The 15,937-nt window shown below is 46.6% G+C and overlaps 1 protein-coding gene across 2 annotated transcripts in view; it reads right to left on the bottom strand.

The window, feature by feature from the left end:
- TMC2 (transmembrane channel like 2) overlaps nucleotides 1-15,937 on the bottom strand; it is a 59,514-nt gene that overhangs the window by 30,640 nt on the left and 12,937 nt on the right. For both annotated transcript variants that reach the window (XM_002710874.4, XM_051845199.2), the window contains 4 exons: nucleotides 15,102-15,192; nucleotides 9,397-9,478; nucleotides 8,936-9,042; nucleotides 900-998 (listed from right to left, as the gene is read on the bottom strand). In XM_002710874.4, coding sequence (XP_002710920.2) covers nucleotides 900-998; nucleotides 8,936-9,042; nucleotides 9,397-9,478; nucleotides 15,102-15,192 — 379 coding nt within the window. The remainder of the gene's footprint in view (nucleotides 1-899; nucleotides 999-8,935; nucleotides 9,043-9,396; nucleotides 9,479-15,101; nucleotides 15,193-15,937) is intronic.

The raw sequence follows: 15,937 nt of genomic DNA, 5'->3' as shown, positions 1-15,937 counted from the left end.
TCGAGGCAGAGGTAAGAGGGATGGAGAAAGGAGGCTGATTCAGGAAATATATATATATATTTTTTTTTGACAGGCAGAGTAAGACAGTGAGAGAGAGAAACAGAGAGAAAGGTTTTCCTTCCGTTGGTTCACCTCCCAAATGGCCGCTACAGCCGGCGTGCTGCGCCAATCCAAAGCCAGGAGCCAGGTTCTTCCTCCTGGTCTCCCATGCGGGTGCAGGGCCCAAGGACTTGGGCCATCCTCCACTGCCTTCCCAGGCCACAGCAGAGAGCTGGACTGGAAGAGGAGCAACCAGGACAGAACCGGCGCCCCAACCGGGACTAGAACCCGGGGTGCCAGCACCGCAGGCAGAGGACTAGCCTAGTGAGCTGCAGTGCCGGCCCTCAGGAAATTTTAGTAGGCAGGCTCAGCTGTCTGGAGGGGGATGGTGCAGAGGGAGAAGTAAGTGACCACCTGGATGATGGAACGACTGGCAGCTCCAGTAATGGAGACAGAGGTGGGGGCTTTGGTTGGCCGGGTGTTGAATCTGAGGAGCAGTTTGGACATTCAATTGGAGACGCCATGTTGAGACTAGGGAAAGGGCTCAAGGGGAGAGAGACTTGGGATCTTCATGTCTTAGGGGAGAAAACCATACTGTGGGATCCCTTTCCATAGAGATTTCACCGAAGGGCAGAGTGAGATGAGCCGCAGCCTCACCGGGGGCTCACGTATGAGAGGGGCTTGTGCAGGACAGCTGGGGGAGATTGTGGAGATGCGGCTGTGAGTTCCTCATGCTGAAATGCTAGTTGATTATAGCACTGGTTTTCCAATAATTAAATGCAGTATTTCACACCTGCCCATGCAAGCTTTTGACCTTACAGCCTCAGAGAGGAAGTGCACTGGCACGTTAGCGATGGTACCTCAAAGTCCCAGAGGACGGAGAAGTCCATGGCTTTCTCCTGCTCAGCCCGAGGCACGGTCTTCCTGGGGATGCTTCCGTAGGGCACGCCCATCAGTACCTTGTGCAAGGACAGAATGACCAAGCGTAAGCGGAGGAAACACAAACGCGGAGCTCATGCACTGTCCCGGTTTAAGCACTTCCCTTCTCAGGGCAGACATGCACATTTTCTGTAAGTGACGTTAACCATGTTCCTGGTTTTCAAAGTAATGCACACATACTGTAGGAAATGTGAAAAAATACACAGGAGTATTTTTTAAAAGATTTATTTGTTTATTTGAAAGTCTGAGTTACACAGAGAAAGGAGAGGCAGAGAGAGCGAGCGAGAGAGAGAGAAAGTGTATGTGTCATTGATCTGCTGGTTCACTCCCCAGTTGGCCACAACGGCTGGAGCTGTGTCGATCTGGAGCCAGGAGCCAGGAGCCTCTTCCGGGTCTCCCATGCGGTGCAGGAGCCCAAGAACCTGGGCCAACTTCCATTGCTTTCCCAGGCATAGTAGAGAGCTGGATTGAAAGTGGAGCAGCCGAGACTCAAAGTGGCACCCATGTGGGATGCCGGCACTGCAGGCAGCAGCTTTACCTGCCATGCCACAGCGCTGGCCCCAACACAAGAGTATTTTTAAAATTGCCTATTACCTTCCAAACCCAAAGATAATTACTGTTAGGTTTTCACATATTTCCTTTCAGTTATATCTGATGTAGTCTATATATAAGAATCTTAATGTATCTGCTTAGCTATATTACTTCATGACCAGTTCTCTATGCCATAAGGTATTTCTCAAAATAAAATGATTCTGAAGTGCCTAGTTAATTGGATGTACTGTACTATAAACTTACATAACAAATCACCTACCATTGGGCATGAGAGTATCTCTAGTTCTTCATGTGTGCATAATTCCATTATTAATACCTTTATGTACATACATATATTACCCTGATTCACATCCTTAATTATAAAAAAGTAGACATTGTATTAAATGTCCATACTGATTTAGGAAGAATGGAGTTTTTTTATAAGTCTCCTTTCCAAGACTGTGTCCTTCCATTTATTTATTTATTTATTTTATTATTTATTTATTTTTTTTTTTTTGCAGAGAGAAAAGCAGGATTTAGTTAAGTTGGAAACCTCCTGCCGAAGCAGTCAGAAAGGGGCTTCCATGAGAGGAAGAACCCTTATTTGGTCTTATAAAGGAATATTTTATAGTATATCTCATAGAAATCTTTTAGTTTGCTAAATTTGCTACCAGTTATTTTGTAGATTTATTGCTATTATGATTATGAATATTTTAAATTCCACTTTAAACTGAATATTCAAAATATAGAGAAGTGCCTTCATTGTTTGTCCATTAAGCCTAACTAACTCTAGCCATCTTGATGCACTCTTTTGTTAAATTCCAGTAGTTTCTGGCAGAGTTATTGGGATTCTTTTGGCCCACAAACACATCACTTGCAAGATTAGATAATTTTGTATTTGTGTAAAATGTGTAAGATGTTTAATTTTCCTGACTTTTTGCATTAGCTAGAAATTTGAAAATAATACTGAAAAGCCGGCACTGTGGCTCACTAGGCTAATCCTCCGCCTGCAGCGCCGGCACACCGGGTTCTAGTCCTAGCTGGGGTGCCGGATTCTGTCCCGGTTGCCCCTCTTCCAGGCCAGCTCTCTGCTGTGGCCCGGGAGTGCAGTGGAGGATGGCCCAAGTGCTTGGGCCCTGCACCCCATGGCAGACCAGGAGAAGCACCTGGCTCCTGACTTCGGATCAGCGCTGTGCACCGGCTGCAGCGGCTGTTGGGGGGTGAACCAACGGAAAAAAGGAAAACCTTTCTCTCTGTCTCTCTCTCTCTCACTGTCCACTCTGCCTGCCCAATAATAATAATAATAATAATAATAATGCTGAAAAGCAGGGGGCCAGTGCTGTGGCACGGCAGGTTAAAGCCCCAGCCTGCAGAGCCAGCATCCCATATGGGCACCAGTTCGAGTTCTGGTTGCTCCTTTTCTGATCCAGCTCTCTGCTATGGCCTAGGAAAGCAACAGAAGATGCCCCAAGTGCTTAGGCCCCTGCACCTATATGGGAAACCTGGAAGAAACTCCTGGCTCCTGCCTTTGGATTGGCTCAGCTCCGGTCGTTGCGGCCATTTGGGGAGTGAACCAGAGGATGGACGACCTCTCCCTCTCTCTCTGTCTCTACTTGTAACTCTGTCTTTCAAATAAATAAAATACATCTTAAAAAAAAAAGAAAAAAACCAATGAGGCTGAGGTCATGCCATAGGAGCACAGACTTTAGTTTTTCACCATTTAAATATATTACTTTTATTTTTTTAAATTGTAGATTCATCACTTTAGATAATTTTCTGCTATATCTTGTTTATTTTTCATTTATAATCTTAGTGGGAAATATGTTGTATATAAAATAGCACATATACATACATATATATATATGTGACATATATGCACAGTTGATCATTAATGAAAACACTGTATTCACGGTCCAGCTTAAGAAACTGAAGCTCACCAGGCCTTGATAACCACCTGGGCAAGGGAAGACCCTCCAGAACCTCACCCCTCTTCTGCCCTAGCATGCAGCTAAGACGTGGTGCGTTTATGAAAATCATGCTTTTCCTTTTATCTTTTTCAGCTGTTGTTTAGTTTTGCCTCTTTGGAATCTTTATATAAATGGAATCACGCATAAGCATTCTCCCGTGAACTGCTTTTCAAACGTGGCCCTTTTGAGATCCTCTGATGATGACTAAGCACTCATGCTATGTAATACTTGATGATCCGAACGTGTTACAATGCGTTCACACATTCATAGACATTTGGGGTCGTTTCCAGATTTTACTTTTATTTTATTTATTTATTTTTTAAAAGATTTATTTTTTTTTACTTATTTGAAAGACAGAATTATAGAGAGAGGTAGAGATAAAGAGAGAGAGCGAGATCTTCCATCCACTGGTTCACTCCCTAAATGGCCATAACAGCCAGCGCTGAGCCGATACAAAGTTAGGAGCCAGGAGCTTCTTCCAGGTCTCCCATGTGGGTGCAGGGGCCCATCTTCTACTGCTTTCCTAGGCCACAGCAGAGAGTTGGAATGGAGGAGGAGCAGCCAGGACTAGAACTGGTGCCTATATGGGTTGTGGCGCCTCAAGCTGGGGCTTTAACCCACTGCGCCACAGGGCCAGCCCCCAGGTTTTACTTCTAAAACCAATGCTGCTGGCAAAGACAAAGTAAGTTGCTTTGCACATTGTCTCACTGAGAACAACCAGAAAGTGGACAAGGCTGACTTGTGTGGCAATCACCCAGGGGACAAGGGACTGTGGATTGCTGTCTTCCAGGAGTCATTTGCTGGTTTTAGATAGGAGAGCCAAGGGATTATGAAAGTGTGCAGAGATTTTGGACCAAAGGGCTGAGGAAAGAGGTAAAAAGTTAAATTTAATGGTGGGGCCAGTGCTGTGGCACAGTGAGTAAAGCCACTACCTCCAGTGCCAGCATCACATATGGGCCTGGTTTGAGTCCCGGCTGCTCTGCTTCCAATCCAGCTCTCTGCTATGGCCTAAGAAAACAGTAGAAGATGGCCCAAGTCCTTGAGCCCCTGAACCCACGTGGGAGACCCAGAAGAAGCTCCTGGCTCCTGGCTTTGGACTGGCCCCACTTCAGCCATTGCAGCCATTTGGGGAGTAAACCAGCGGATGGAAGATCTCTCTCTCTCTCTCACTCTCTCTCTCTTAATCTGTCTGTTTCTGCCTCTCCCTCTCTGTAACTCCACCTTTCAAGTAAATAAATCTTTCAAAAAAAAAAAAAAAGAGCTCATGTAATTAAATTAGGAAAGGCAAGATAATCAGAGTGATTTATCATCATATTCCCAATGGTCACTCAGTTCCTTGCCAGGGAATCCTCTCCAGGCTGCTTCATCAAAGCTAAGAGGGGAATCAAAAAAGAATGCCAGCAGATGGAAGCCACAGGCTTTTATAGCCTAGCCATGTGAATGACAGCCCATCATTTTGGTTATATTCTGTTTGTTAAAAGCTAGTCACTGGGGCCGGCGCTGTGGTGCAGTGGGTGAGGCTACTGCTGCAGTGCTGGCATCCCATGTGGGTGCTGGTTTTCGTCCTGGCTGCTCCACTTCCAGTCCAGCTCTCTGCTGTGGCCTGGGAAAGCAGTAGAAAATGGCCCAGGTCCTTGGGCCCCTGTACCCACATGGGAAACCCAGAGGTTGTTCTTGGCTCTTGGCTGTGGATCGGCCTGGCTCCGGCTGTTGCAGCCATCTGGGGAGTGAACAAGCAGATGGAAGACCTCTCTTTCTCTGCCTCTCTGTAAGTCTGCCTTTCAAATAAAAAAAAATTTAAAAAAAATCTAGTCACTGGGGCTGTGGCATAGTGGGTCAGGCCGCTGCCTGCAGTTCCGGCATCCCTCATGGGTGCTGGTTCGAGTCCTGGCTGCTCCACTTCCAATCCAGCTCTCTTCCTGGGAAAGCAGTAGAAGATGGCCCAAGTCCTTGGGCCCCTGCACCCACATTGGAGACCCGGAAGAAGCTCCTGGATCCTGGCTTCGGATCAGCGCAGCTCCAGCTGTTGCAGCCAATTGGGGAGTGAACCAGTGGATGGAAGACTTCTCTCTCTCTCTGCCTCTTCTCTCTGTGTAACTCTGACTTTCAAATAAATAAATAAATAAATCTTAAAAAAAAAAAAATAAAAGCTAGTCACTGGGTCTAGCCTGTTCTTAATAGCAGAGGATTATACCAGCGCCTGAACACCAGGAGGTGGCGCACAGGAGGCACCTTGTAAGGCTGCTTATTACAGGAGCTTTTAAAATAGGAGTGCAAAGGCTACACCCTCAGTGATTCGAATTCAGTTGATGGGTTCTGGTGGGGTGGGGGGTGTGAGCCTTGAGCCTGGTAGTTTTTTAAGCTCCCCAGGTGATTTTCACATGCAGCCTGTGCTGAAAAGTGAAATACACGAACTTGTCAGCTGGTAGGGCCTTGCCAGCCAGTTCCTGCAGTATAACTGAGAGTTCCCCAGGAATCCAGTAGGCATCCTGGGTTTGAAAGGTAATTGCCATTAAAGCTGAACAAGACGCATTCTAGCATTTCTTGCTGGTGTGCTGGGGGTTGTTTAATTCCAGTGATATCAAGTGTTTGTGGTCAATGGAAAATGACTATGAGAAGAAATTCTGCTCAGGTCGCTTAACATTTGAACACTTCTGCAGTCTTATTCCTTGACCTTCTGATTCACTGTCCCTGAGACATGGGGGTGTGTGATCACTGGCTTACACTCAAAACCTCTGGGTCCTAAAGTTATTTGTCTCTGACAGACTAGGTACTCTCTCCATTCTATCTGCAGTGAATCTGATTCTCATGTGTCTAATTTCCAGTGGACAGTGAGAGAGAGACAGAGAGAAAGGTCTTCCTTTTTCCACTGGTTCACCCCACAATGGCCGCTGCCAGGAGCCAGGTGCTTCTGGTCTCCCATGCAGGTGGGATGACTTGGGCCATCCTCCACTGCACTCCCAGGCCATAGCAGAGAGAGCTGTACTGGAAGAGGAGCAACCAGGATAGAATCCGGCGCCCTGACCAGGCGCCACAGGCAGAGGATTAGCCTATTGAACCGGGCGCGCCGGCCTCATGCTACTTCTAATTCATCACTTATAACCCACTCCCACTGATGCTACCCTGATCTAGGAGCAAGCTGCTACAACAGGCTCCTACAAATCTTTACCTCTGTCCCTCTCCACTGGTGGTCCCCCTGGGGCCTCCCACCCCAGGGCCTTCAATTCAGCAAAGCCCCTCCCCACCACCACTCCAATCAAAATAGAGGTGCTGTTGCATGGATGGTTAGGTCCTGGTGGCTTCACTGGAATGCACCAGTCACTAAGTTTTCCTTGTTTCAAATAAATGTCTCCTCAATATGAGATATTTATAAGTTGTAAACATTTATGTAATTTTCACAAAGTTAATGGTTCATTTAAAACACTCAATGTCCTTAAAACTATTTATTTCTCTATTGAGTGCCTTTTGGACCACTGTATGGGTCTCACAGGCCCATAAGCCTATGATGTCTCATAGGCCCTTCACATTTAAATAGCCTTTCTTCTCTCGGAAGTGAATAAATCCATTTGGAATTTTAAAACTCCCAAGAGAGAGCCAAGAGCTCTGGAAAGGTCAATTTTCCCAGTGAGTGCTGGGAAAACTTTTCACATTTGTCTCATTACAGAGAAAAGAAATGACATTTCTAGTTATCTCCTAACAATATTTATCCCCTGGGGAGAACCAGAGTGGGTGCAAGAGCATTTGCATATACTTGCCAGAAGTATGAAAATCCTAACTCCTGGGTTGGATGGTGATATTGGTTAAAATATAAGCAGAGCTAAGTGGACTCATAACCTTGATCTCCATGTGTGAATATAAAGGGCTAGAAGGGTAAATTAATGACAGATCTGTCAGTACACTCCTTAGGTAATATAGAAAAGAATTCAATGGTTTTATAAATAATGTAACATTTCTTTGTTAAAAAGCAATATTATAATGTGCTGTCAACCTCTTCCAACTAATCTGCTTTAATTCACATTATGTGGAAGGTTATTCATTTTCTGAAAAATGGATGTGCAGAAAAGTCAAGCATTTGCCTGCAGATAGAGTTGCCTCCAATATGCTCACAGAATCATTTATAATAAGATAAGGATCAGTAAGTCTTCATGGAACCAGTGGATAAGTCTGGAGGGAAGAAAATACTAAAGCACACATACTGTTTACGTTGAAAGCTGTTGAAGTAGATCTGTGGTATACCTAGCACCAGCACCAAACAATTCAACAGGACTGTGGCACTTGCAGTGCTCATGGCCTAGTGGACCAATGTGCCACTGGAAAAGAACACAGGGCAATACTTGGGGACCTAGGGTCTTAATTCAGCTCAAATTTACTGTGAGATTTGCAGATGTCACTTATCCCCTTTTTTGTCTCTCAATTAGTCATCTGTAGGCAAGGATCTACCTACATCTACAACAAGATGAGAGAAATAGCTAGGAGTAATAACTCAAATGCTAGGTTTTTATTGATGATAAACTACAACATAATATATTTCACCATTCTCTAAAAAAATTTGGGTTGGGCCGGCGCTGCGGCTCAATAGCTAATCCTCCGCCTAGCGGCGCCGGCACACCGGGTTCTAGTCCTGGTCGGGGTGCCGGATTCTGTCCTGGTTGCTCCTCTTCCAGGCCATCTCTCTGCTGTGGCCAGGGAGTGCAGTGGAGGATGGCCCAAGTGCTTGGGTCCTGCACCCCATGGGAGACCAGGATAAGCACCTGGCTCCTGCCATCGGATCAGTGCGGTGCACCGGCCGCAGCGTGCCGGCCGTGGCGGCCATTGGAGGGTGAACCAACGGCAAAAGGAAGACCTTTCTCTCTGTCTGTCTCTGCCTGTCAAAAAAAAAAAAATTTTGGGTTGATGTTGTGGCATAGCAGGTTACATCTCTACCTATGAGGCTGGCATCCCATGTCAGAGTACCATTTTGAGTCCCATCCGCTCCACTTCTGATCCAGCTCCTGGCATGTGTGCCTAGGAGGGCAGAGAAGGATGGTCCAAGTACCTGGGCCCTGTTACCCATGTGGGAGAACCCAGATTTCCAGGATTCTGGCTTTGGCCTGGACCAAGCCCAGCCATGGCATTGTCATTTGGAGAGTGAACTAGAAGATGGAAGATCAATCTGTCTCTTTCCCCCCACCCCGTTACTCTTCCTTTCAAATAAATTAATAAAAACTTAAAAAAAAATAAAAACTCACTGAGATAGTTATTCTTCATTGATCTTAAGGTAAAATGAAATGTAGGGTTCATCTCTTGATTCAGAAACATAAGAATTTTGGTTCCATTCTTTGTACTGATCTATCTGAGCAATTAAATTTAAAATGAATGACTGACTCTTTTGTACAATGGAGCTTTGGTTAATATAAATGAAGACAGTGGTCATGATAAGCCTTGACGTTACCCAGAGATACAGAAAGCTCTTGTTTTACCTCTGGGATTATGACGAGACCAAAGATTAAGCCAAAAAGGACGAGGTTGACTCCATACATCCACCGGAGAAAGATGAAATATGATGCCACTGAAGAACCAAAGTGACCTGCAGAGGAGAAGTGGGTGGGTTAAGCACTGTAGGAGGAGAGAACAGATGTTGTTGAGCCCTGTGTGTGCTGGATTCAGTTTTCACATCCGTCTGTGGAGCAAACAGCCTGATCTCCCTTCTTTCTCCTGCAGATAGAATAACCTGCAAGGGTAACTTCCCTGCCCAACTGCCCACGACCACAATGTGCGGATGCAGAACTCAGAACTTGGTCTCACAAGTCCAAACCCATTCTTCTTTTCTAATACAACAGGACCTATGAAATAGTCTAACCAGAAAGTCAAGAACACAGCCCTGGCCCTTGGAAAATGCTTCAGAAAACCAATCAAAAGGCAATGGTATGGAAATACTCACTTTCAATGTCCTTGATTTTCATCTCCCAAGGAATACATTGCATCTTAAAATTATCAAAGTCTCTCTTGAACTTGACCCATTTCTGAAATAAAACAGGTGAAGCTCTCAGTTATTAACATGCTGACGGGGAGCACAGAGCAGGGAGGCTGGAAGAACGTGTTGATGATCTTGATGTGAGGTGGACATGTGAGTGACACTGCACTCTTGGGGTCCCCATCTTCTGTAATCTTTGATCCCAGGCTGCCAGAGGTGCATGCTCAAGTCTTGGCTTTTCCAAAGTCAGGTGTGGAGTGAGAGAATCCAGGGCAATATCAATACTTTGCTTTTGACTACATTGCTGATAAAAATCTCAGGTTTGGAAAATATATAAATGAACTCAGAAATTGTTTACAATTTTTGGATGAAAGAAATCTCACAACACTTGTCAGACAGCCAAATGCCTAAATCTGATAGGAGTTGTTGCTAAAATGTCAGGCTGGTGGAAGTGGTAAGAGATCTTGATCTATGGTTTCCCATTCTTCTCCCAGAGAAGCGACAACCTTGAAAGGAGTTAGGAAGGTGTTTTATCCCTTCTCATGGTCTGGCACGCAGGTATTCCATTTCATGCTCTGACACCCAGTCTATATCAGCCAGAAACCCAAGCAGCTGTCTGTCTGATGGTATCATGTTGCTTTGTCAACTCCCCAAGGGACTGCTCTTCACCACCCTTACCGCCTGGAAATAAATCCACTTGGAATTGAAAAAAAAAAAAAAACAGCTAATAAGGGCTGGTGTTGTAGCATCGTGGGTTAAGCTACCACTTGTGACACCAGCATCCCACATCACAGCATGGGTTTGAATCCCGGCTTCCCCACTTCTGATCCAGCTCCCTGCAATTGTACCTGGGAAAGCAAAAGATGATGGCTCAAATGCTGGAGCCTTGCTACCCACATGGGGGACCTGAATGGAACACATGGTTCCTTTTGCAGCCTGGGTTATTGCAGCCATTTAGGGAGTAAACCAGTTGATGGAAAATCTCTCTTTCTCACCCAGACAGCAGGTTATGAGGTAGGAGAGAGCAGATCCTAAGAACGCTTTGTATTATTAAAAGGTCTCCTAAGAACATATTCATAAAGAAAATTAGATTTTCCTTTGTACATTCACTAAAGGATAAAAAGGAAAAATTTATGGGAAGAATCAGATTGGCTTCTATGCCTGATTTTCCACTGTGGTTTTGACTATATCCTGATTGAGCAGTTACTGCAGGAAGAAGGAAACCATCTATGATTAAAAGGAAATGGTCACAGATACAAAGCAGAAGAGGGGCTCCTAAGCCCTTAAGCCTGGGGGGATGAAGGGGATGGCAGACGACACTGGATGTGTCTTTTCTCTCCTTATTTCTGATTCCATGCTCAACAACAGTCTTTGGCTGATTTGGCTTCCAATGGGAGTTTACTGACCACCCAGGGTGAGTATTTTGGTGTCTCTGATGGTGACTTTCACTGTAATAAATAGCTGGGACATAGGATGATGGCTTGACTTCCTAGGTAACTAACTTGACTGTCCAAACTAATCGACAGGTAGACTTTGAATTTCCTGGTTCTTGCACTGGTAATTTCTCCCTGTAAATTAATAATGCCATACCTGGTTTTATGTATCAGTCTCATAAACTTTATTCATGTGAGTCTTCCACTGAGAAATGGACCTGCTGTCAGGGTGCTGATAAAATCAGAATAACATATAGGCTTGCAAGGCTGGGGAGCGCAGGGGTAATGAACAGTGCCAAGTGAGGCTCCTGGAGGCTGCGCCTCTCCCTGGGCAACCACCTGACAGCTCCTGAAGGCTGCAGGGTCTGCGACTGGGAAGTGCCAGCCTGGAGCTGGGCTGACGCAGAGAGGCCGGGGAGAAGCTCAGGCACTGAAGTTGTTATCACATTTAGAAGAACCCCTCAAGAATCATCTTTATATAAATAATCCGATGAAAATGATTAGAATTAGGAGTACAATAAGGCAACCAGATGCAAAGTTACACAAATTTGAAGCTTTTCTATATACCCCCAATAAGTAGTTATTAAATTAATGGGAAATTACCCCATTCATAAAAGCACGTAGAAAATAATCTACATGGAAATAAACTTAGAACATGGCAAAGATGAAGAAAATGACTAACCATGCTGAAGAATGTGAAATATAACTTGAGTAATATGCAGTATTCATTTGTGAAGACTAAACAGATCAACAGGAGTTCTCCAAAATGAACTAAAGGATTTAAAAATTCCAATTAAAATCTCAATAGGCTACATTAGAACTTGACAAAATGGTTTCAAAAATGCATATGAGCTGGTGCCGCGGCTCACTAGGCTAATCCTCCACCTAGCAGCGCCAGCACACCGGGTTCTAGTCTGGGTCGGGGCGCCGGATTCTGTCCCGGTTGCCCCTCTTCCAGGCCAGCTCTCTGCTGTGGCCCGGGAAAGCAGTGGAGGATGGTCCAAGTGCTTGGGCCCTGCACCCCATGGGAGACCAGGAGAAGCACCTGGCTCCTGCCTTCGGATCAGCGTGGTGCGTCGGCCGCGGCGGCCATTGGAGGGTGAACCAACGGCAAAAGGAAGACCTTTCTCTCTCTCTCTCTCTCTCTCTCACTATCCACTCTGCCTGTCAAAAAAAAAAATGCATATGAGGGGGCTGGTGCTGTGGCATAGTGGGTAAAGCCGCTGCCAGCAGTACTAGCATCCCATATGGGCGCAGGTTCAAGACCTGGCTACTCCACTTCATATCCAGCTCTCTGCCACAGCCGGGAAAGCAGTGGAAGATGGCTCAAGTCTTTGGGCCCCTGCATCTGTGCAGAAGACCGGGAAGAAGCTCCCGGCTCTTCAGATTGGCCAGGCTCCAGCCACTGTGGCCATTTGGGGAGTGAACCAGCAGATGGAAGATCTCTCTCTGCCTCTCTGTAACTCTACCTTTTAAATCAATCAATCAATCAATCAATCAGCCACCACGGTTGGAACCACGGCAATCCGAAGCCAGGAGCCAGGTGCCTCCCCCAAGCCTCCATGCAGGTGCAGGGGCCCAAGCACCTGGGCCATCCTCCACTGCCTTCCCAGGCCACAGCAGAGAGCTGGACTGGAAGAGGAGCATGGGGACTAGAACCCGGCACCCATATGGGACGCCGGCACCACAGGTGGAGGACCAACCAAGTGAGCCATGGCGCCGGCCCCAAATAAATCTTTTAAAAAGATGCATATGAAAGTGGCTGGTACTGTGGTGTAGAAAGTTAAGACACCTCTTGCGGTGCCAGCATCCCATATGGGCGTGGGTCCAAGTCCCAGTTGTTCTACCTCTGAGCCAGTTCCCTGCTAATGAGCCTAGGAAGGTTGAAGATGGCTCAAGTCATTTGGGTCCCTGCCACCCATGTGGGAGATATGGGAGAAGCTCCAGGCTCCTGGCTTCTGCTTGGCCCAGCCCTGATCATTGCAGCCATTTGGGGAGTGAACCAGCAGATGAAAGATCTCTCTCTCTCTCTCTTCCCCTTCCTCCCCCTTTTCTCCCCATCTCCTACTCCTTCCCTTTCTCTCTATATATATCTCTGCCTTTCAAACAAATAAATATTTTAATTTAATTTAATTTTAAAGATTTATTTTATTTATTTGAAATACAGAGTTAACAGAGAGAGGCAAAGACAGAGAGAGATCTTCCATCTGCTGGTTCACTTCCCAGATGGCCGCAACAACTGGAGCTGCGCCGATCCGAAGCCAGGAGCCAGGAGCCAGGAGCTTCTTCTGGGTCTCCCATGAAGGTGCAGGGGCCCAAGGACTGAGGCCAACCTCCACTGCTATCCCAGGCCATAGCAGACAGCTAGATTGGAAGGGCAGCCGGGACTAGAACCGGCGCCCATATGGGATGCCAGCACTTCAGGCCAGGGCTTTAACCCACTGTGTCACAGCACTGGCCCCTTAATTTTATTTTTTTAAAAGATTTCTTGCCAGCACCATGGCTCAATAAGCTAATCCTCTGCCTTGCGGCGCCGGCACACTGGGATCTAATCCTGGTCGGGGCGCCGGATTCTGTCCCGGTTGCCCTCTTCCAGGCCAGCTCTCTGCTATGGCTCTGGAGTGCAGTGGAGGATGGCCCAAGTCCTTGAGCCCTGCACCCACATGGGAGACCAGGAGAAGCACCTGGCTCCTGGCTTCGGATCAGCACGATGTGTCGGCCACAGAGCGCTGGCCATGGCGGCCATTGGAGGGTGAACCAAAGGAAAAAGGAAGACCTTTCTCTCTGTCTCTCTCTCTCACTGTCTAACTCTGCCTGTAAAAAAAAAAAAAAAAAAAAAAAAAAGATTTCTTTATTTATTTGAAAGGCAGAGTTACAGAAGGCGGAGGTAGAGAGAAAGGTTTTCCATCTGCTGGTTCACTCCCCAGATGGCCACAATGGCTGTAGCTGTGCCAATCTGAAGCCAGGAGTCAGGAACTTTTTCTTCTGAGTCTCCCGCACTGGTGCAGGGGCCTAAGAAGTTAGGCCATCTTCTTCTGCTTTCCCAGGCCATATCAGAGAGCTGGATAGAAGTGGAGCAGCTGAGACTCAAACTGATGCCCATGTGGGATGCCGGTGCTGCAGGCGGTGGCTTTACCCGCTATGCCACAGCACTGGCCCCTGAATAAATATTTTTAAAAGTGCATATGAAAATTGGCAAGACAAAGCCAAGGCATTTTTGAAAAACAAATGTATATAGAGAAAACTAGGATGATTGGGCACCAGATGAGCTGAATGATGACACCAGATGATAGTTTGAAATAAAAGCCCTGAAAAAGAATAGTTTTTGAGTCAGTGGGTACTTCAATACTGCAAAGCGTAAGCCTTCAGTAAGTCCTCTATTAAACAGCCATTCAGAAATATCCTCAGCCTAAATCAGAAGCCCAGCTTATGACGTAACTCCACAAAGCAGACTGTCCTCCTCATAACTGTTTGTCACCCACACAATCCTGATCGCCATAGCCTTGAGGGATCTTCATCAAAGCCACACATCCTCATTTGGGTTTGGAAAATAAGATCTTGGTGGTTTTGACATCAGTCATTTTGTTTTGTTTTACTTTTTTTTTTTTTTTTGGACAGGCAGAGTGGACAGTGAGAGAGAGAGACAGAGAGAAAGGTCTTCCTTTACCGTTGGTTCACCCTCCAATGGCCGCCGCGGCCCACGTGCTGCGGCCGGTGCACCGCGCTGAACTGAAGCCAGGAGCCGGTGCTTCTCCTGGTCTCCCATGGGCTGCAAGGCCCAAGTACTTGGGCCATCCTCCACTGCACTCCTGGGCCACAGCAGAGAGCTGGCCTGGAAGAGGGGCAACCAGGACAGAATCTGGTGCCCCAACCAGGACTAGAACCCAGTGTGCCGGCGCTGCAAGGTGGAGGATTAGCCTATTGAGCCACGGCGCCGGCCACGTCAGTCATTTTGTGAATTTATTCATTAGAGAAGAAATGAGTCTCAGATACATCAGAGCCCTGACAGGTACATACATACAGAGAAAATGGCAGGAGACAGTTGATTTTCATTCTTGGATGAATTGGAATGAATTCTATTCTCCCCTCCCTTCCTTCCTTCCTCCCTCCCTTCCTTTGTGCTCAGGATTCTGGGGGTAGCTGGGTGCAAATGGTGAGTCTCAGCAGGCACTTGGGATGCCCCATATTCTGAAGCTAAACAGGCCTCTCCCACAGGGTTGCTACCTCTGCACCGCACACCTTAGCCATCAGCATCCTGCAGGCGTAGAGTCTCTTGCCTTTCCCTTTTCCCAAGGCTCCTTCATATTTCTCCACAAATTCTTGGGCCTCCCTGGTTAGGAAAAGGAGAGGAATTCAATTAACACCCAACCAAAAGACATATGAACTACAAAGGGATTTACGTGGCTGAAAGCCTTATGCATTTTTATATTCCGGGTTAGAACACAAATTCTATGAAGTCAGGGCAATTTTTTTTTTTCTGTTTTGTCCATGAGGTTTTCCAAATATCAAGCACAAATTTCCCAAGTGCTTGGTACAGAGTAGATACTGTGGTAGGCAAAATTCTGTCCTCCCCTTTGCCCGTCGGTGTTATACCCATGAATAAGTTGTGCCCCATGGCAAAAAGGAAACTGTGGGTATAATAAGACTACTGGCTTTAAAGCTGGGAGAATGAGGCAGGAATTGGTACAGCAGTTGATGCCACTCGGTTGCCTGGGTCCCTTATTGGAGAGCTTGGGTTCATTTCCAATTCTGGCATTCCTGTTAATGCATACCCTGGGAGGTGACACATGATGTTCCAAGTACTTGGTTGGGTTCCTAACACCCGTATGGGAGATGCAGATTGAGCTATGGGTTTCTGGCTCTGGCCTGACCCAGTCCCAGCTGTTACAGGCATTTGGGGAGTGAACCAATAGATGGGAGCTCTTCCTTCCTTCCTCCCTCTCTCCCTCCCTCCCTACTTTCCTTCCTTCCTTCCTTTCTCTCTCTCTCTCTCTCACTCTCTCTCTCTCTCTCTCTGCCTTCCGGGGGGGGGGGGAGGGGATAATAACAGAAGAGGAAGGCAAAAGCAGGTAGAT

The sequence above is a fragment of the Oryctolagus cuniculus genome, chromosome 11 (assembly GCF_964237555.1).
Source record: "Oryctolagus cuniculus chromosome 11, mOryCun1.1, whole genome shotgun sequence".
Classification (NCBI taxonomy): domain Eukaryota; kingdom Metazoa; phylum Chordata; class Mammalia; order Lagomorpha; family Leporidae; genus Oryctolagus; species Oryctolagus cuniculus.
The sequence above is the reverse complement of the archived record's forward strand: the minus strand, read 5'-3'. Positions and strand labels throughout refer to the sequence as shown.